Consider the following 20,005-nt stretch of genomic DNA (forward strand, 5'->3'; position numbering starts at 1 on the left):
TCTCCATGCATACACAGGGTCCTGGTGAGAGCCTGTCCCACCCGGCCCACCCTCCTTCTCGCTCACCCTCTCCCCGCCTCCCACCCAAACACCCAGCCATTCTGCACCCATCGCCAGCCATTCAGTCACCCATTTATTGGCCTCCCTGGGTACCCTTGCTGTGCCAGGCTCGGTGTCAGGCCCTGGGGGAGGCCCAGTGAATTAGGCCCATGGTCCTTGTTCAGGGTGCGCAATGCCTGGTGTGCAGCATGATGGATGCCAAACAAAAGCCCGTGTGGGGTGCCTGGCACACGGGAGCAGGTGCACCTCAGACCTGTGGGAGTAAGTGCAGTGCCCCCTGAGGCCTCCTGAGGAGCAGGGGCAAGAGCAGATCATCCAAGTCCAGCAGATGCTGGAGGTGCAGGTGGAGGGTAGTAGCTGGGGAGAAGGCAGGGGGGCAGAGCTACAGAGGCTCTAGGATGCTTCAAGGCCGGTGTGAGGAGGACTGAGTGGGGCCCTCTGAGATGGAGACGTAGGAAGGCCTCAAAGGACAGGAATTTGGCCCAGGGCACAGGAAGGATGGCTCCAAGAGGCACTTTGAGGGGGCCTCTGATTGCAGTGAGAAGGGTGGGCTGGAGGAGAGGAGAAGACCCCCTGAGTCATTTCCTCTGCATGTGGAAGGAGCCAGCAATGCTCCCTGCAGGCACCAACAGAGCATCTCCATTCTTGCAGGGAGGTTTGGAGGACGCCCTCCCTGAGAGAGAAAAGGGAGGCTCTGCAGGGTGGTCCCTTTACCCACAGAAGGGGGCTGGAGCTGGGGGGAACCTTCCCCCAGGAAAGGGCATCTGAGGGAGTGTGAACCTGAGGCTCCACACTATGCAGTGACATATAGCCTTTAACCTATGACAGGTGCAGGAGGTAGGTATTTAATTCCCATGTTACTGAAGAAGAAACAAACCACCGAGAGGGTAAGCTTCTTTCCTAAGATCATAGGTTCAGGAGAAGCAGCGCAAGAATAAGGCCCCAGGACCACTCACATCCTTCCCAGACTGCCACACATCTGCTCAGCATGTGGGTCACATGGTATCATGGGTGGTTTAAAAAGTAGGATTTAGGACCAGGCATTGACCCCTTCTGGAATTTAAACTTGCAGCCTGCATACACCCCCACATTTCCTATCACCCTTTTCTTAGCACTTCTCTATATCTTGTATGCTACATGAGTTTTCTGATTTGTGTTATTTACAGCGTCTCTCCTGTTACTAGAACCTAAGCTCCACGAGAGATTTTTGCTGTTTTGTTCACTGCTGTATCCCCAGCAGGAAGGACAATGAAGGCACATAGTAGCTGTTCAACAGATTTTTGTTGCATGCATGAATGAGATGCCTAGATCCAGTCTCTCCCCTGACAAACCCCGAGCCAGCTGCTCATAGTGTTTTGACATCTGTCAAATGGTGTGCACAGCCATCCTCTTCTGGCTTATTGGATTGGTCTGTATTTCTGTAAAATCCCTTTTTAAAGTCATAAGTGCACTTAAGACCGGATAGAAATTTAAAATGGAAAGGGACTCTAGACTTCCAGTCCATCCTTCCAGTGTATAGGGGTGAGCACTGAGGTCCACTGGTGAGCTGACCTGCAAAGTGATGCAAGGCGAGTGGTGGTGAGGTCAAGGCTAGGACCCCTGAAATGCCGGCCCAGGCATCTTTCCTGACCCACCCTCATGCCTCTAAGAACATTGCCTGTGGCCGCACACAGAATTACTACTAACAGCAACCGCATCATTTTCAAGCAAGGGAGACATTTTGAAAAAAAAAAAAAAGTTAATCAAATAAAAGTTATGAAGAAGCATAACAGAACATCTTCTCCCAACTCAACTTTGTAAGATGGAATTCATTTTAATAAAAACGGATGGACATGCGAGGTGCTTTGCAGCCATTTAAATTGACAAACTCCAAGATGACTTATGGAGGTGAAGACTTTGCAGTTGATTAATGTGGCAGCTCCTACTTATCACCAGACTGGGTTCCCAAAGTCCCCTTGGCCGTCAAATCCTGTCTCATCCCTTCTTCTCTCCTGCCCTTCCAGCCATATTGGAGAGTAGTCACTTTTAATCATGACTTTGCCCAAGGTCCCTCTGCCACCTTCCATACTAGTTAAGAGTTTGGCTGGTGATGTTGCCACAAAACATCACATCAGCAGGTAAGAATTTTCCTCTATAACTCTGGAGTAAGAATTGCCACATTTCTTAAATTCTCTATATCTAATTTAATCTGCTCTGTACCCTGATCCTGTAGGTTCTGGTAGGATATGCAATCTGTTATTTTCAAATTCCTCCCCTGTCTTTCAAGTTCGCAGAAAGTTCCACAACATGCCCCACCTAAGAAGGTAATCTCTCTTAGCATCATGCGGTCTCCCCATACTGCACCTCCCCATACAGAGGTGTCTTTGCCTCTGTCCTCCAATGTGTTCAGTCTTCTCTCCTCCACCTCTTCCAGGATCTTAGGCCTTGATGGTTTTCTGCCAATGTTGTCATTAGGCATGTCACACAAAAACCATTGAGTCAATGATCAGAAAGTCTTGGCTAATTTCTTGGAATAGGCTAGAGAAAATACCTTATAGTGGCTGGGAAAATGGCAATGTATACCTTTTTTTTTTAATGTTTATTTTTGAGAGAGGGACAGACCGTGCAAGTGGGAGAGGGGCAGAGAGAGAGAGAGAGAGAGAGAGAGAGAGGGAGACACAGAATCCAAAGCAGGCTCCAGGCTCCAAGCTGTCAGCACAGGGCCTGACAGTAGACAGCCCAATGTGGGTCTCAAACCCATGAACCATGAGATCACGACCTGAGCCTAAGTTGGACACTTAGCTGACTGAGCCACCCAGGTGCCCCAGCAATGTATATATAGAAATCTCCCAAGCAGCAACCATTCAAATAAGATTTTTAAGAGACCCCAACATGTGCTAATGAGGCTAAAATAAGACATTCGGAATTCAGGTCCATTTTAGTTCTCAATTTTAACTAAAATCTGCCTCCTCTCCCACTCCCCCAACCCCCCCCCCCCCCCCCCCCCCCCCCCCCCCCGCCACCTGCTTTTATCTGGAAGAGAAGTGAAACCTTAACAAGGCTGGTATCCTGGATTTCAACTTCTGGCCCCTTCCTGAATCTTAGACCTTGAAGACAGGGTATCCTAGTCAAATAACTGTATAATTAGACTGTATAATTAATGAACAGGAGTGAAGTCCACTGAGCTTAGGGAAAGGGAGGGTAGAGGAGGGAGGTTGGACCTGACATCTAGAGCTCTTTTGTCTTTGGTGAAGGCTCTTTAGCGCCAGGCTGAATGCAGGCCTCAAGAGAGGTTGAAAATCAGGACTGTATGTGAAATTGGTGATTTAGTTTTTAAAAAACCAATGCCCAGAATAACATGGATTTAAGGAAGCACATTAGTGGGGAGGGGGTGGGGGAGGGGGAGAAACGACCAGCAGTGGAAACCCCTGACTCCGTTATGCGTCCAGACTTGGAAGAGGCTGGGTCCTGGGCCTGGCCCTATTCTTCTGGGCACAATAAGAGAACCCCTCACATACGGGAGAAATTCACCAGTTGTTCCAAGGCAAATTTTGCATCCTCCCTTTCCTTGGAAGGTTCTTGGCTCCCTCTGGAGGCTACAGACCTCCCCTGCAGGCCACTTCTCTTCAGAGAGGGCTTTACACACCCTGGTTAATTGTATAATTTGTTTATTTTGTTTGGAGAAGAAGTCTTGAGAGAGGACTAAAAATCATATCATAAGAGATAGATCCCATAGGAAAAAAACTTTTATTTTAAAAATAAATTATTCCCCAATAGGCTTTGGTTTGTACCACTTCTTAGGGATTTTCAGACACTAATTTTGAGTGGGGGTTGGGAGGCAGTACATTCTGGAAGGAGGATTGGGGTTCCTTAAATTTAACATCTTCTTCCCTGGTCATCTTGTGTTGTCCTGGGGTAGGAGACAGGAAGCCAGTGGCCTCTGATACCCTCGCTATTTCTAAGCCGCTTGGATTAGCAGGCTATTTTCACTTCCAGCCTCTCTCATCACCAAGGAAGCAAGGAGGTCCTTAGGCCAGGTGGCAGCTAATCCTATGGAACCCAGGAAATGTGAGACAGGCGCCCTCCAGTGGGGATCTCCTAGGCAGGCTTCTTCGCCCACAAGTAATTTGGTATGCATCCTTTTTTTCTGAGTCATGTTCTCTCATTGCACTAAAGCTGTGTGGATAACCAAGGTCCTCACTGACACACAAACACGACCATTGGCCATGTGACGGGCTGAGTAGGCAGATGCAGGGACATAGGAAGCAGGAAGGTGAGTGAGATGGGAGAAAAGCTGGGGTCCTCCCCTCTGATGCTCCAGTGTGGTCCCTGGCCTCTGCTGGACTGGGGTCTTTGGCCAAGTCTCCAGCAAGGATCCTGATGGTGAAGTAAAGGTCCAGCCTGTCTGTGGGCTGGGGTTACCTTTGGGAGATGGGGAGGATAGCCTGGCCCGGTCCCTCTCACCACAGATCAGTGGTGCCTTGGGGGGGGGTCCTCAAGCAGGGGGAGACCTGAGAAGGTTACATGGCAGAACAGTGGCCCTGACTGCAGGCTGGGCCACAGAAATGGGGTAGGAGGCTGTGGTGGGGATTTAGGAACCAAACCAGGACTCCAAAACAAGGGAGAGGGGAATGAACTATTAACTATTAATTCTGACAACTCATTTAGTGTCCTGGTGATTATGTAGATACCTGGGTGGGAGTGGTGGTGGGAGCAGAGAGGAGGGAGCTGGGGTTAACTCTCATATCTCTGCCCTAATTTCAGAAGGGAGGGGTAGCTGTGTAAAGGATGGGGTCCTGGGGGCAGGAGCAGATCTTATCCAGGTAAGGTGAGAGAAGGTGGAGGTGATGAGCTCATACTGGGACATCAAGAGCAAAAGGGGCTTGTAGTCTTTCGGAACAGAGGCTGCTAGGCAGCTGTGGGTCACCTGGTTCTGCCACCAGAAGAGAAGCCTTTCCTTTTCCTTTTTCTCCAGCCTTCTGTCTCCAAGCAGGTGGTAAGAGTGTAAGAGAGCTGGCTCAGGAACGCTGACCCTTTCCCTTTGGTCTGCATGGGACCCTCTGGGTCTGCTTCTCCCACTATAGACCCTCTCCCCAGGCTGGGCCCAGGACCTCTTCATGGTATGGTGGGAACATCAGGGTCTTTGGAGCCAGACAGATGTGGGTTCAAAGCTCGCCTGCCCCTCGCCTGGATGTCTTGAGGGGAGCCTGGGCTGTACCCAGTATTTGATGGGCAGGCTGGGGGCTTGAGCTGGACAGTGGGCACGAAAAAGGAGCTGGTCAGCAGGACCTCAGTCAAGGTCAGCCAGGGTGGCCTATGGAGGATGTTGCTGCCATCCCTGCTGAGTAGGGGCATGGCTATGCTGCCCTGCACATGGGGCACCTGGCCGCTGCTGCTGCCCAGCTATCACTTGCTTAAACATTCAACTTGTAGGGGGCTCCTGAGTGAGTCAGTCAATTAAGCGTCTGACTCTTAGTATCAGCTCAGGTCACGATCTCATGGTTTGTGAGATCGAGCCACACATCAGGCTCTGTGCTGACAGTGCAGAGCCTGCTTGGGATTCTCTCTCTCCCCTCTCTCTCTGTTCCCCATCCCGCCCCCGCTTCTGTGCGTGCTCGCTCTCTCTCTCAAAATAAATAAATAAACACTAAAAAAACCCATTCAACTTGCTTAAACAGATTAAACATTCTTCATAGGAACTTCTGATTGGCCCAGAAAGAACCCTGTGCCTGTACCCTGCTGCCAGGAAGCTGGAAAAGTGAACTTGTGGTGTGTCCAGCTTGGTAGTGGGGAAATGGTGAGAGGTGACATTGGCTGGGCACTGGATTAACCTTTTTCTTTTTTTTTTATAATTTTTTTTTAACATTTATTCATTTTTGAGACAGAGAGAGACAGAGCATGAATGAGGGAAGGTCAGAAAGAGAGGGAGACACAGAATCTGAAACAGGCTCCAGGCTCTGAGCTGTCAGCCCAGAGCCCGACGCGGGGCTCGAACTCACGGACCGCGAGATCATGACCTGAGCTGAAGTCAGACGCTCAACCGACTGAGCCACCCAGGCACCCCTGGATTAACCTTTTTCATCTTCATAGCCCCAAAGGTGCTATTGTGGATCTCATTGTACAGATGAGAAGACTGAGGCCTGGAGAGGCAAAGTGACTTGCCCTGAGTTCCATAGCTGGGAAGTAGCTGTCCTGGCCTATCCACCCAGACAGGGCTCCCAAATTCCTCACTGCTTCTTAGGGAGTCTGTTTCCCACAGGATCAGATGGGGAGCGATTCTCTGAACATTCAGAGGGTGTGCCTTTGCTGGGTGGCCTAAAGTAGGGCGAATGTCCGCTGTGCTGCCTATGTAAGCCCCTGTGAATTACTGAGCTTGACTGAGTGTCCACTGACTTCTGCAGAAATGATAAGAATGGTTGTGCAGTGCTCGCTTCGGCAGCACATGTACTGAAATGTCTGTCTATGGTACTGAGAAGATTAGCGTGGACCCCACACAGGAATGATATGCAAATTCGTGATATGCACAGGAATGATATGCAAATTAAAAAAAATGGTTGTCTCTGCACTGTGAAGCCCAGAAGAGAGAAGTATGTCTGTCACCCACCCTAGGAGCTGCTCCACCCCTCCCCCTATTTAAGACCCATCGAGACCTTTGCCATCTGCAAACCCCACAACACCTAGCCTGATACCGTAAACAAAATAAACAGTCAACAAATGTCAGTGGTGCAAATCAAAGAAATCCAAGTGATATACAAGGAAAACCCGTGGGAAAAAAATCAGCAATCGCTAATGATCACTAAGGTATGGTTAGGGACTCACGGTATAATGTATCTTATTTTATTTTTGGAAGAATGCTGTATTTGAAAATAATAATACATGCTTATTATAAGGATTTAAGGAAAGAGAAGAGTTCAAATATTGCCCCTGGTTCTACCAACTAGAGGAACCATTGTTTGATGTAGGTGACCATCAGATAGCTATGGGTGTGTGGGGGGCGGGGGGAGCGGGAAGGAGGAGGGAGGAGAAAGAGCCCCTAGAATATAAGCATGTAGGGGCCTCACACATCTGCCTGGATGTTAATAGGTCTAATGAAGAAAAAGGTGAAATCCCAGTATATGTGATGCTGCTAGAATTCAATCATGCCCTTCGTGTTACTTGAATCTAGCAGAAGGGAAAGGACCCAGAACGCCTTGCATCAGAGTTTTCCTACTTCAGCAGGGTTGGTTCAAGGTTTTCCAGGTGGCGAACCTCCTAGACATTGGTGGTGACCCAGGGGTGTGCCCAGATTCCACAGCTCCCTGGAGCCTGGGGTGGGGGCTGGTGGAGTCAGGGCTGTGTAGTGAGGTCAGCCCGGTGCCCTGGGGAAGTCGCCTGTGGCAGCTGCAGGCTGGACTCACCAGACAGCGAGGCCAGATGGCAACGGTCCCTCATCCTCCCTCACTCAGACATCTTGGAGCCCGGGGCTCTGAGAGCACTGATTGGCAGGGTGGGGGATGTCCTTGCTGTAACGGCTTCATCCCCACCGTGACTTTGGGCAGAGTCCTGGAGGTCTCTCACTTTTGGGTCCCTGTTGATTCTAGTGGAGTAAGGTTGCCTAGCTCCCAGGGGCCAGCCAGTGGCTGCCTTCCTCCAGGTCACCCCCGGGCTTCCTGTCTCCTCCTGGGGCTTGCCCAGTTCTGGAGGAGATCTTGGGGTCTTCAGCCCTCTTGCCCTGTTAGGAGTGGGCTTGGTCACCACAGCCAGTGCAGTGACAGACTGCCCTAGGCCAAGAAAGGCAGGCACCCAGACCACCGCCCAGGGCCACTCTACCCTCAAACAGCAATGCTGCATGTCCAAGTGCCGCATGACACTAGAGCTCACTTTGGGGACCCTGGCGGAAGCCAGAAAACAAGGCCTTGGGTGGAACACATGAAGGGAAGACAGACTTGCTGCCAGATACTCACGTGCGTTCCTGCACCAGGCGCTGTGCTAAGCGATGGGCAGTGGGAGACCAGGGTGAGCACGATGGCTGCCACCCCTGAGGAGAATGCTGGGACAGAAATGATCCCAGGGCAGGAGGGAGAGGTGCTTTAATGGGGAAGATGCGGAGGCAGGGAGGGCAGACGGGGGACAATGTGCTGGGGGAGTGGGGGTCCCTGACCTCTGGGCCTGCACTGTCCCACAGGGGATCCGCCGGCCGCAGGTGGCCCCTGAGCCCCAGACATGTGCGTGAGGAAGGGGAAGAAGCACTTTACGTGCAGACTACCTACCAGATTTCGAAGGCTCTGTGCAAAAACATCTCATTCACAATCATTTTTATGTTGCTGAAATGATACTACTGTGGATATAGTAGGGCAAATAAATCACACTAGTAAAATACACGTCACCTGTTTCTTTTTACTTTTTAAGAAGGTGGCTACTAGAAAAGGTAAAGTGACGTGAGTGCCGCGATCTGCGGCTCACGTCGTAGCTCGGTCGGATGGAGCTGCTCTAGGGCTTGGCAATTAAGAAGCATGGGTAGGAGGTACATCTGACTTCGCCTCCCCAAAATAACTACTATGGAGGGGGTTGCCTCTGAGGGGTGAGCTGCCTGTCCCTATGTGCTCAGAGATGTTGGCAATGGTGAAGAGACCATCGGGTGAACTGCAAGGGTGCCTTCAACTCTAAGCCTACCGGGGCTCAGCAGGTCCCTTTTCTGAACCCGGAGGCCTCAGGCAGGACCACGTGCTGGAGTGCCCTTGGTGTGTGGCCTGGAGGTCCCACCCATCCTGGGGCTCCTCCTCGCCCTCAGCAGAGTGTGCTGGAGCATCTCCTTGGCTCTGGTGAGGGCTCCCTCAGCAGGGACAGCCACGTGGGGCACCACACCCACCCCTTCCCAGGAGCTGCCATCCACAGCCCCCACTGAGCGGGCCGTGGGGATGGTGATGTAGAGATGAGTATCATCCACGTGGTAGGTTTGTGGTGGCTGGCAGCCCCCGCTGGTCACTTCCCCGATGACCAGTGCCCGGCCCAGCTTCTTCATGATGTAGGTAAACTCCTCCGCGGCGCCGGCTGTCAGCGCGCTGGTCAGAATGGCCACGTTCTTCTTGGAGCCGTAGCGTTCACCTGGAAGACAGAGGATGGGGAGTCCAGTCAGCACTGTGGGGCACCTGCCTTCTCCATACTGTGTGGACCCGCAAAGAGGAAGGCCTGGGATTTGGTTCTGTGGCCTTGTGTCCACATGCAGGGCATTCCTTTGTGAGCCCCAGTTCTGCAAGTGTCAAATGGGGCTACGAGCGTGTGCCCCATCTCCAGTTTGTAAGGGCTTGACAGCTGCTTCACGCACTTCTGGCACTTTTATCTTTGAGTGACGGGAAAAGCCTTGACTCTCCTGAGGAAAGGATGCGCTTCCTCTTCATGAATCATAAGAATGCCTAACCTGCCAGATTCTCTTTTCACTTTGGACTCCCGGAAGACCCAAACTCGTGGCTTCACGACAACAGCCCTCTAGGGCAACGATGTCCGATAGAAACACAACGTGAGCCAGAAAGTGAGCCACAGATGTCGCTGCAAGTTTTCTAGGAGTCACATTAAACAAGAAAAAAAAAAAAAAGCACAGATGACATGAATCTTAACCATATTTTATTTAACTCAACATATCCAAAACAAGTTTGTCTCAAAAATGTAATCAGTAACATTGTGGAGATATTATACATCTTTATTTTTCCATGAAAAGCCCTAAAATACCTGGTGTATATTTTACACTTGTCACATCCCAATTCATATGAGCCACATTTCAGTGCTCAGTGGCTGCATGTGGCAAGCGGCTCCCATACTGGACATCATTGCAATCTAGGACCCATGCTCTTGCAGATTTGAGTCTGTTTGTAACTCCTGGTTTTGAACACTGTTTGAATTTACAGTTCACCCGGTTCTAATTTTTATTTACGTTTTGCAGTATTTGTGAATGTGTGCCCTGGAATCTCCCTTGAATCCTTGTGTGATAAGGAAGTGTACAAATGAAAATTGTGGGGTGCTTTTCTGGTCATATGCACCCTTCCTCCCATCGCTCTCCCAGCCCCTCGTCGGATGGGAGCGTAGGTTTCTTGGTTTGTCATGCTGAGCAAGGGAGTCAGAGTGAGCCTATCACCCGTGACGGGGACCACGAGAGCCCTGGCTCTACAGAGCGTGGCGCCTGTGCAGGGCAGAGACCCCATCAGAACCACAAACTTTATTCAGGCAGGTGTGCTGAGCTGCTGCTGACAGCTCAGGGAGGATGAGCACCAGAAACTCTGTGGGGTTTGGTGAAGGGCAAGGGTCCTTCTAATTCTGCTGTGCCTTGCATGCTGATGGTTGTCGTGGCCAGAACGGAGGGCATTTTGGTTTTAGAGAAACCGGCATTCAGATTTGGGCGCTTCCACTTATTAGCTAGGTGATGTTAGACAAGAGACTCGACCTAGTCAAGGCTCATCTAGAAAATAAGCATAATGGTAGCATTTTGTAGGGATTAAGAATCATATGTAAAAGTGTAGTGCATGCAGAGCTTTATATTCCATTTACTGTTACTTTTCCCTGGACCCAAGCTGTCTTTCCCTGATTTTCCAGAAGCTTCTAGAATGAGAACAGGAAAGGGAAAGCGTCTGTACATACCTGCGAGCCGGGTGTGGGTCCAGAGCTCACTGACAGAGTCGTTGGGCCGGCTGTAGATTTTGTCCAACAGAATTGGAGGACCTTCATCAAAGAAGTAGGAGCACAGGGCAGAGATGGAGGAGGTGGGGCCACCGATGTTGAACCTAAGGGAAGGGAAGTGGGGGTCATTGGGGTAGAGCTCACAGGGAGGCCCTCGGTTCCCCTCTGGGAGCCTGGGACCTTTGCCCTGAGGAGGACACTAATTCCAGGCAGCCTCCCTGTCCCATCCTTCTCCTGCAGAATTCTGTGGTTGGCATTTCCCAGAGTACAAGTCTCTTGAGAAATTTCAAAACACTGGTGCCATACCTGCCCTTTCTGATCACATATTAATACATTATGTGATACATATTGTGTCCATTACATTAAAGGCTCTGACAAGTCCTGCAGTCATGAACTTGCTGATAGATTTTCCTCATTTACTAACCATAGACTCCTCTCCACACCCATGCTGCCTGTGAGGACACTGTTTTCCCGGCTGCATTCTCTATAATTTCATAAGACCCACTGGGCATTTTTGTTCAGGTCTCCTAATGAGCTGCTACTTAGTACAGCAGAGTGCTCAGAGTTGTGGAACCACACTGGATGGGGAGTGGAAGAGTGGGGGAGGGGACAACCTGAGTCTGTCCTAGGACGTTCGGATTTGCCCTGTTATGTGAACTCTTTGGGACCCTGTCTCCTCATCTGTGAATAAGAAGTGTGGGCTGGTGATATGATAGGAGTCTCTTCTGGTTGAAGGTCTAGGGTGGCCCAGCTGGGTTTAGGGCCTTTGACCTCAGTGTCTGAAACTCCAAACCTCAGGTTAGAAGGGTCTGGAAGCACTCTGTAGGCTGGGCCACTTCCTCTTTTACAAATGTAGCCACAGAGCCCTGGGAGAGGTTTTGGAGAACAAGCCTCTGAGATCTGGAGCCCTCTAGTGACAGACAAGAACCACAGCTGAGCTGCAGACAAGCAAGTCATGACTTGGCCAAGCAGGCAAGTCATGACTTGGCCAATTCTGGCAGCCTGTCTCCTGCAGCTACAAAGTGGGGTTCTGTATCCCTGGGGGAGCAGCCTGCCCCTCCCTGTGTCCATGGAGGCAGGGGCCTGGTTGCTGGGGGTGGGTATCTACCTAAAAGCGTCCCTCCACCAGCCATTTTGTGATGCAAAGAATTCTTTTTGCCACAATAGTGGTTTATTTTCACATTCTCTCGGGGACTCTGGCTTTCCAATTCTCATGATCAGGGTGGTCACGGGCTGACTTTGTATGACATAAGAGGCACAATGCAGGTGGTGGCCTAGCTAGCTGTCCCAAACATGACTGATCACCAGAATCACCCGGGGTGATGCCTTTCAAATACACAGATGACTGGGCCTCACCCCGGAGCTTTAGATTCAGTAGGGTCACGTTAAGCCCCCAGAATCTGTTTTTAAAGTCTCCCCCTTCCTCCTCTCTCTCCACTGAGTCCTATGGCCAGGCAAGTTTGGAAACCACAGGAGTAGCCCAGTGATTCTCAGCCTGGAATTAACACTGGGATCATCTGAGGAGCTTAGAAAGATCACCGATGTTGGGGTCCCCCACGGCCAATTACGCCGGAACCCCTGGGTTGGCTGGCCAGAGACCTCTGCCCCCCCAGCCACTGACCTCATGTCAATGATCATGGCATCCGTGTGCACGATCTTCTTCCAAACATGCTCCACCAGCAGCTCTGACACCTGGGTGAGCAGCTCACAGTCCCCAAACGTGTCAAACCTCAAGTAGCCAAGGTTGTCCTCAAACACATTAGTATGAAAGGAAAACTTGATCAGGTCCTCAAAGACTTCAGGGGAAGGGATCTGAAAAAAATGGGTGGGGGTCCAGCTTAGTGTCAGCAGAGGAGCAGATGTTACAGCTCAGGAAACCGGGCACCACAGTTTTCCTTTATACGTGAAAGATATTGAGGGTATGGGAGGGAATTAACATTTCTGAAGAAGGTTTCCAATGGAGCGCCTAGGAGGTTATGTGGGTGGTGGGCCTAGGATGTGGACCCAAATGCGGTTGGCAGACTCCTTACAGAGAACGTTCATGCATGTCAAGCCCACACCGCGGTGTCCAGAGCTGCAAGGCCCAGGCGTGGTCTCCACTCTGACTCCCCTGACCTCACCAGATACCTCCTGATGGTTCTGAGTTCATCTTCTTCCCTAGGGCTGGGAGGGAAGACATTAGCTAGCTCCTGGGCCCCTGAACCTTTAGAAGGGGGTTTGGCCCTGTGCTGAGCACATTGCAGCCCTTACCATCACCATGAGGGCACCCTATAGCATCCCCATCCTTTCAATGAGGACACTGAAGCACAGAGTGATTAAGTAACTTGCCCAAGGTCACACAGCCAGTAGGTGGTGGAACCAGAAGCTGAATCCATATGTGACTCCAAACCATGAATCCTGGCGATGCTGGAAAGGAGTGAGTCCTCGATTTGGAATCTGGTGGCCCTGTGAGTCTAGCACAGTGCTGGCACATTCTAGGCTCCCCCAACATGTTTTGTGCCTCATCTTCTCTCTCCAAGACTGCTAGAAGGACACAGGCTCTGTGGGCCGGAATGTTAACTGGGACACCCAGCCTCCAGGGTCTGCTTTGCCCTTAGTCACAAGCTCTTCAGCCATGGGTCACACTCCTCTGCACCCCTCTGGGTTTCCATTTCTCTTTTTGTAAAACAGGGATGATGATTCTGCACTAGATGCTTCTGGTGCCCTTGGCCCTCCTCTGATTTTTGCTACAACCGCTCCTCACCTGACAGGGCCTTGCCTCCAGCACACCCCTATGTCTTTCCATTGTCGATTTCAGGACCTTCTCCAAGCTGCCTCAGAGTTTGAGAGAGTTCATGTCCCCAGGGGGACCTTTAGCCAAAGAAGGACAGGAACTGCTGGGTCCCATCTGTAGATGGACGGCTCCAGGAAGCCTTCCCCACACTTGTTAGGGTTCTATAGGAATTTTAGGAAGCAACAGCTTCCATAATGCCCTTACCCATCAGCTTTTCCTCCTTTCCTATCCCATTCTCCCTGCCCCCTCACTTCTGCTTCAAAGACGGCCTCCCACCTGAACTGCCTGCATCCTAGACCTCCTTTCAAGGGACCCTGAGACAAATGCTTCCCTGACTACTTGTGACTCTGCCACAAAATCACAGAGGATAAATGATGTGGAGAGATGTTGTAAATACCGCTTCCCGATGAAGCTCTTAGCTTATGGGAGTGTCTGATGAATCCATGGCCACTGGTCTAGAGAACTTCTCTCTCATCCACCCAGCAGCAAAACTCCTCAACCTTGATTTACCTTTTCAGTGTTTTCCCCAAATGCCATTGCCGGCTTCGAATATACTGACCACAATAGCCTTGCTCGGAATTTGCCATCCAGCTGGCCCTTGGACCAGACTGCACGCCCACCAAGTGCAGCTCCTTCTGGATGCTTTGCATCGTGGGAGGGGAGGAGAAGGCAGGTGGTGCCTGACCACTGCCATGATTCTCCAGGCTGTGCGCCGTCAGCACCCCTGACCATGCCACAGCCTGTGTCTAGGCTCCATGCTTTAGCTCTGAGGCAACTGTGAGGCCAAGACCTCTGCCTGCTCCTCTCTCTCCATCTGAAACCCCCCGAGGCAGGCAGGTGGTGAGAATGAACACAAACCCCGCATTTCCAGGGGACGAAACTGTAGTGACTTCTCATGACCTGACCTTTTCGCCAACACTGATGATGAGAAGTGCTGCAAACATTTGCCTTCCACCCCGCCAAGAGTGCCACTCCTTCTATACCAGGGGTTTTCAAACTGAGTCCTCGTGGGTTATCAGTGCTCTACAGAGGTGCTCAGGGACACCAGAAGAAGAAGGGATGACAGGATGAGAGGAAGGGAAAGATGTGACTAATGAGAACTTAAACACGAAAACGAGTCTGGAAGCGATTGCCTGGCACCGTGCACAGAGCCCTGGATGTGCAGACAACCGGTCGGCTCATTGCTGGGACTGTGCTAGGCTCAGTCTCCCTTGTGTCTCACCTGCATGGGCACAATCCCAGGAATGCGGTCCTTGGCATCCTCGGGGATATGGGCTGTCTTCAGGTGTGGGTCTCCGGACAGCATCTGCAGATCGGCCCCCAGCATCTCAGCCAAGGCCCCTTCTGAGGTCACCCTTGAATAGCGGCTCTGCATACGGCTCAGTTTGGCCGCCATCTTGGCCCCCAGTTCAGGGGAGGCATAGTTATCGGCTACCAGCTTCCCGGCTGTCTGCAGCACAGTGGGCACCTTGGCCCGCAGGGCCACTATGTCCCGGGCTGTGGAGAAGGCCTCACTCATGGGCACGGTGATGTCGGGCTCCACCCCAGCCAGGTCCCAGGCTTCGCCTGTGGTGGCGCTCAGGGCCATCTGCGTGGGCATGGAGGCGTATAAGGGGCTACTGCCCACCTGGTAGATGCCCACAGAGAGTGCCCCTCCAGCTGTGGGCTCCCCAATGACGGTGGCCCGCTGCAGGTCCTGCATGGTGTGAGCAAACGCCTCAGCTGCCGACCCGCTGATGTGGCTCATCAGGATGTAGAGGTCTTTGTGGGGGCCATAGCGCTTGCCAGCCACCTGGGGCAGGGTCCACACTTCCATGACCCTCGAGGTGGCCCTGTCAAAGACAGAGTAGAGGTGCTGGCGGGGCTCCGCTTCAAAGAAGTAGGAGCAGAGCAGCGGCACAGCCGTGGAGTAGCTACCAGGGTTGTATCGCAGGTCGACAACCAGCGAGGCCGTGTCCACCAGCCTCTGCCACACCAGCTGCACCAGCTGTGGCCCGATGGCCTTCACCGTCTCCAGCTCGGCCATGGCGTCAAAACGCAGGTAACCCAGCCGGCCAGGCAGCACCTCTGTTTTAAACAGGGCTTCGATGAGGTAGGAGACCTCCTCTGGGGAGGGCACGACAGGGGGTGGGGGGGGCACCTCCTCGGCCACCATCTCACCGGGGCTGTGGAACACCAGCAGACGGTGGTCCCCAGACATCTCCTGCAGGTCGGCCGTGAGCTGGGAGGCCAGTGACTCCAGGTCCACGGCGGTGCGGTAGGCCCCCTGGGCCAGCTTGGCTCGAAGCAGGGCACTGGTCTGCCCGATGACCTCTGGCCGTGCATAGTGAGCCTCGACCAGGTGCCCTGTGCCCTCCACCAGGGCTTCCAGGCTGCGGTGGAACTCCAGCACCTCCTGGGCCCTGTCCAGGGCTTCCTCGGCCAGCACGATGGCGTCGGGCACCACGCCACCTCCCAACCAGCACTCGCCGTGGTTGTCGATGAAGGTGAGCACGGGCACGGTGAGCACCAGGCCACCCTCCGGCGTCTCCAGCAGGGGCACCGTGCGGGTGTGCAGCAGGCTGCCTGCGGTGATCTCGCCCACCAGCGTGGCCCAGCCCAGCGACTGCATGAGGAAGGCCAGCTCCTCGGCCGCGGTGGCGGTGCGGTGGCTGGTGAGCAGGTACACGCCGCGCTGGGTGGGGTAGCCCTGGCCCAGCAGCTCCATGCGGCTGAAGTGCTCCTGCGTGATGTTGGTGCGGCGGTCATAGGTGGTAAAGAGGCGCACGGAGCCGTTGTCGGGGCCCTGGAAGTAAGACAGTAGCAGGGGCACAGCAGAGGACGGCCCCCCGGGATTCTGGCGCAGGTCCACGATGAGGTGCTCTGTGCCCCGCAGGGGTGCCCACACCTGGCGCACAATGTAGGGGCTTAGCACCTCCAGCACGGAGGCATCGGCGAAGCTGTCAAAGCGGAGGTAGCCCACGTTGCCCGGTAGCACCGACACCTGAAACATAGAGACCACCAGGGCCTGCCGGGCAGCCTCGGCTCCGGGCACCGTGGGGACTACCTCCGGAGGCTCGTCCTCGCCAACCTCGGTCCCAGAAGAGGCGTCCTTGGCCCTCACGGCCCGCACCAGGAGCCTGGGGTCCTCAGACACAGTCTGTAGGCCAGCGTTGAGTTTGGTGACCAGGTCCTCCTCCGAGACTACTGCGGAGAAGTCCATGTTGGCCAGGTGGTGCAACAGGCTGGGCACACGGTCCACCAGGGTGTAGTAGGTCTGCAGCGCCTCCTGCAGGCGCCGGACAACTCCTGGGAGGGCCCGGCGCAGAGTGAGGATGGCCAGGGCTTTCTCTAGGGCCTGCTCGGCTGGTGTCCCCACACAGGGCAGCACCCCACTGCCCTCCCATGTCTGGCTGCCCCCTCCCAGGGGCCCTAGGGACCTGGACACGGGCACAGTGAGGAAGAAGTCAGACTGGCCTATCCTCAGCTTCTGGAGGTCCAGGGCACCCCCCACAGTCCGCTCACCCACCACGATGGCCCTGCGCATCTGCTTGAGGATGTAAGTGATGTCCTCAGCCACGCCCCCAGTGTGGCTGCTGGTGAGGACCACCACATCCTTGTCGGCACTGTACCTTTCTCCCAGCACCTGGGGCAAGGTCCAGATCTCAGTGGTCGTATTGGAGGGACGGTCGTAGATGGTATCCACGTGCAGGACCGTGTTCCCTGGGTGCAGGTAGGAGATTATGTACGGGATGCCGGAAACGTGGCCCCCGGTGCAGTGCCGGAGGTCCAGCACCAAGGCAGAGGTGCCCATGAGCTTCCTCCAGACGCTGGCCACCAGGAAGCCACCCAGCTTGCTCACCACCTCCTGGCTTGGGATGTCGTCCACACGCAGGTAGCCCACATTGCCCTCCAGAACCTCGTGGCGGATGCCCTTCTGCAGCCGGGCAAGCATTTCCTCTTTTGTGAGGTTGGTGAGTGCTGGGGCTTGCCGGGGAGCCTCGAGGGTGCTGGGCTCATATGAAATGACCAGGCGAGGGTCGTTCAAGGAGCTCTGCACCCCAGTCGTCAGCACATGGGCCAGAGTCTGAGGGTCCGAGATGGCGAGGATCTCACGACTCTTGATGGCCTGCTCGATGGCTTCCTGCATCCCCATCAGGTTCTCTGGGAAGCAGTAGTTATCCAGGAGGACCTTGGCCATGTCCAGCACCAGGCTTGGCTGGAACAGGTGCGTGGGGCCAGCCAGGCCACAGAGCAGCATGGACAAGAGCAGGGCCCATTCTCTCGTCATGGGGATCCAGAAGGAGAGCTGGCACCCAAGCAAAAGCTCCCTTGACTGTGCGTAAGGCCACGGCACTGCCCTGTGCGGCTGCCTTCCTCCCTCGTCCTTCTCAGCGGGTGGACAGAAGGTCCGGGGCTAAACTCGGGAGTTGGGGTGCGGCTTCCAGCTCCAGTAAGCCTTTAATCCTGTCTAATTCAAGCGCATCAGCCCTGGGGACTGGGGAGAAGGGCCCGAAGTGGTTTGACCCAGAAGGTATGTTGGATCCCATGCTACTGTGCTATCTCTGTGTATAGTAATCTGAATAACCACCGTTTATTTGCAGTGCCTGCCACATGCCGGACTCCGTGCTTCATGCTTCACAAGGTGACAGTTTTCACCAGAGCCTTGCAAAATAGAGCTGTTAACCTGCTGGAAATAGCATCTTCCCACTACACTGGGTGATCCACGCCTCTGGAATTAGGTAGAGCTCACTGGAGGCCCGGCTCCGCGACTCACTGCTCTGTGGCCTTAGGGTAGTATCTTACTTATTGTGTAGACCACGTGAGAAAATATGTGTAAAGCATTTCACGGTTTCAGGCAAGACGGAAGCATTCCATCGCTGATAAGTTCTCCCTGGTAGGTATTATCTTCAGCTCTACAAGCTGAAGAAATAGATCTCAGTAGCTTACTGAAGCCCATCACCTTAGGGGTGAAGGGGACATTGAGAAGAAGTCTGGGGGGACTGCAGTCAGCCCAGACAGTGCAGAGGCTGAGTCTGGGGCTCCCATCTACTTCAGGGCTTGCAGCTTTTTTCTATATCTTGGTAATGCATCCAGGGAATTGGGGTGGTCCCCCCCTCCCGCTGCCACAACAGCTTTCAAACAGTAGGAATACGATGTCCGGACCTCCATGCAGGATGTGGTGAGTGGGAGGGGCGTCTGCCTTCTAGACACCATGGGACCAGTGATTCTAGGTCAGGTGAGGTTAGCTCTGAGACCTGACAAGTGTCCATTCTCCTGGCTAAAGAAGACCCCCTGCTGGGTAAGGGCTCAGCTCTGGCCCGCTGCTTCCAGGAAGAACCCAATTGCAGGACTTAGGTCTCTGTGGTCCCAGACCTCACAGACATCCAGATCATTCCCTCACCTGCACAGAGCATACAGGCCTGTCTCAGGTGAACAGCTGGACTCTTAGGCTCCCAGATCTTGCTCCTTGGCATGGAAGGGACATGGGTCCTGCTGAGGGCTGATTTGCCACAGATCTCCAAGTGTATCTGCCATGGAGCCCAGAGTCTAGAAGCCCTGCTTTGTCTCCGCACCCCTCGGAGGGTGGGCACTTTCCATATTTATCAGACAAGCATGGCTCAGACTGCACAGCCAGGAAGAGCGCTGGGAGAGCGGCCTGCCTCCACTCTTCTCACTTTGTCCTGTTATTGCCACCACACACTTCTTGAGTCGTGTGGGCAGCAGGCAGGCACACATGTGTCCCTCAGCAGGCACCCCTGCAGGAGGTGCCCTGGGAGACGGGGGGCTTTCTCAGCGCCTGTGAGAACCACAATCCGCTCTCTGGAAATCGTTGTCTGAGGATGTTTACCAAGTGGTTTATGAAAGCCAAAGAGGTCAATTAGCTAAAACAAACATGTTTTTAGCTCATTAGGATTTGTTTAATGCCCAAGTGACATATGGTCACATCACTCCACTATTTGCAGCCAATGAGGTGAGGCTGATTTATTATAACAATAAGGCCTCCTTAGTCCCTACTGGGAAGATTGGGCCTTTCACTCTGGCCCCAACTTGGGGAATCACGTCTCAGAGTATGCCATCCTGGGCCTCTGAGGGCACTTCTCTGTCATTGCGTGAGCTCAGGCAAAGCCTCTGGACCAGGAAGTACAGAGGATAAAGACAATCAGGAAAAGGTCCTTCTTTGGGGAAGGCGCTTCTCCTGGACATTCCTTAAAATGCAGCCTCAGGATGGGATTCCTGCAGCTGTTGCTGGGCCCTGATTTGTGGGGATGGCCCAGAACCTCGCAGAGGATGTGGAAAACAAAATGAGGGTCCATTTCAAGTCATCAGGGGGGCAGAGTTAGTGCCTGCAAGGGGATGTGATGTGTCCTCTTGTGGGTGTGGGAGAAAATTCTGTCCCCAAAGTTCTCCAGTCTGTCCAGGAACTAGGAATGTTCTCTGGTCCCCAGGTGAGGGGGAACATAAGTACTTGGCAGTCAGCTAAGGACAGTGTACCTCAGACAAGTCCACAGTGAAATCCAGGAGGAGAGAAATTCCACAGGTTCCCATCCAGTCCTTGCTAGCCAT

At 53.3% G+C, this 20,005-nt stretch overlaps 1 protein-coding gene across 1 annotated transcript; it reads right to left on the reverse strand.

Annotated features, from left to right (window-relative positions):
- Nucleotides 1–8,728: 8,728 nt before the first annotated feature.
- RBP3 (retinol binding protein 3) lies at nt 8,729–17,729 on the reverse strand. Its single transcript, XM_049646270.1, has 4 exons — nt 14,682–17,729; nt 12,308–12,498; nt 10,648–10,790; nt 8,729–9,123 (listed from the first exon to the last, which is right to left on the reverse strand). The coding sequence occupies exons 1-4, from the start codon at nt 17,727–17,729 to the stop codon at nt 8,729–8,731; spliced, it is 3,777 nt and encodes a 1,258-aa protein (XP_049502227.1).
- Between the last annotated feature and the right edge of the window lie 2,276 nt (nt 17,730–20,005).

The sequence above is a fragment of the Panthera uncia genome, chromosome D2 (assembly GCF_023721935.1).
Source record: "Panthera uncia isolate 11264 chromosome D2, Puncia_PCG_1.0, whole genome shotgun sequence".
NCBI classification, from domain to species: domain Eukaryota; kingdom Metazoa; phylum Chordata; class Mammalia; order Carnivora; family Felidae; genus Panthera; species Panthera uncia.

Bases quoted from the DNA above. Each gene is read 5' to 3' on its own strand.
- RBP3 (XM_049646270.1), bottom strand. From the start codon at position 17,729: ATGACGAGAGAATGGGCCCTGCTCTTGTCCATGCTGCTCTGTGGCCTG. The intron at 12,499-14,681 runs GTGAGACACAAG...CATTTTTTTCAG, and splicing joins CTGGGATTGTGCCCATGCAG to ATCCCTTCCCCTGAAGTCTT. The intron at 10,791-12,307 runs GTCAGTGGCTGG...CCCTTCCCTTAG, and splicing joins GCCATGATCATTGACATGAG to GTTCAACATCGGTGGCCCCA.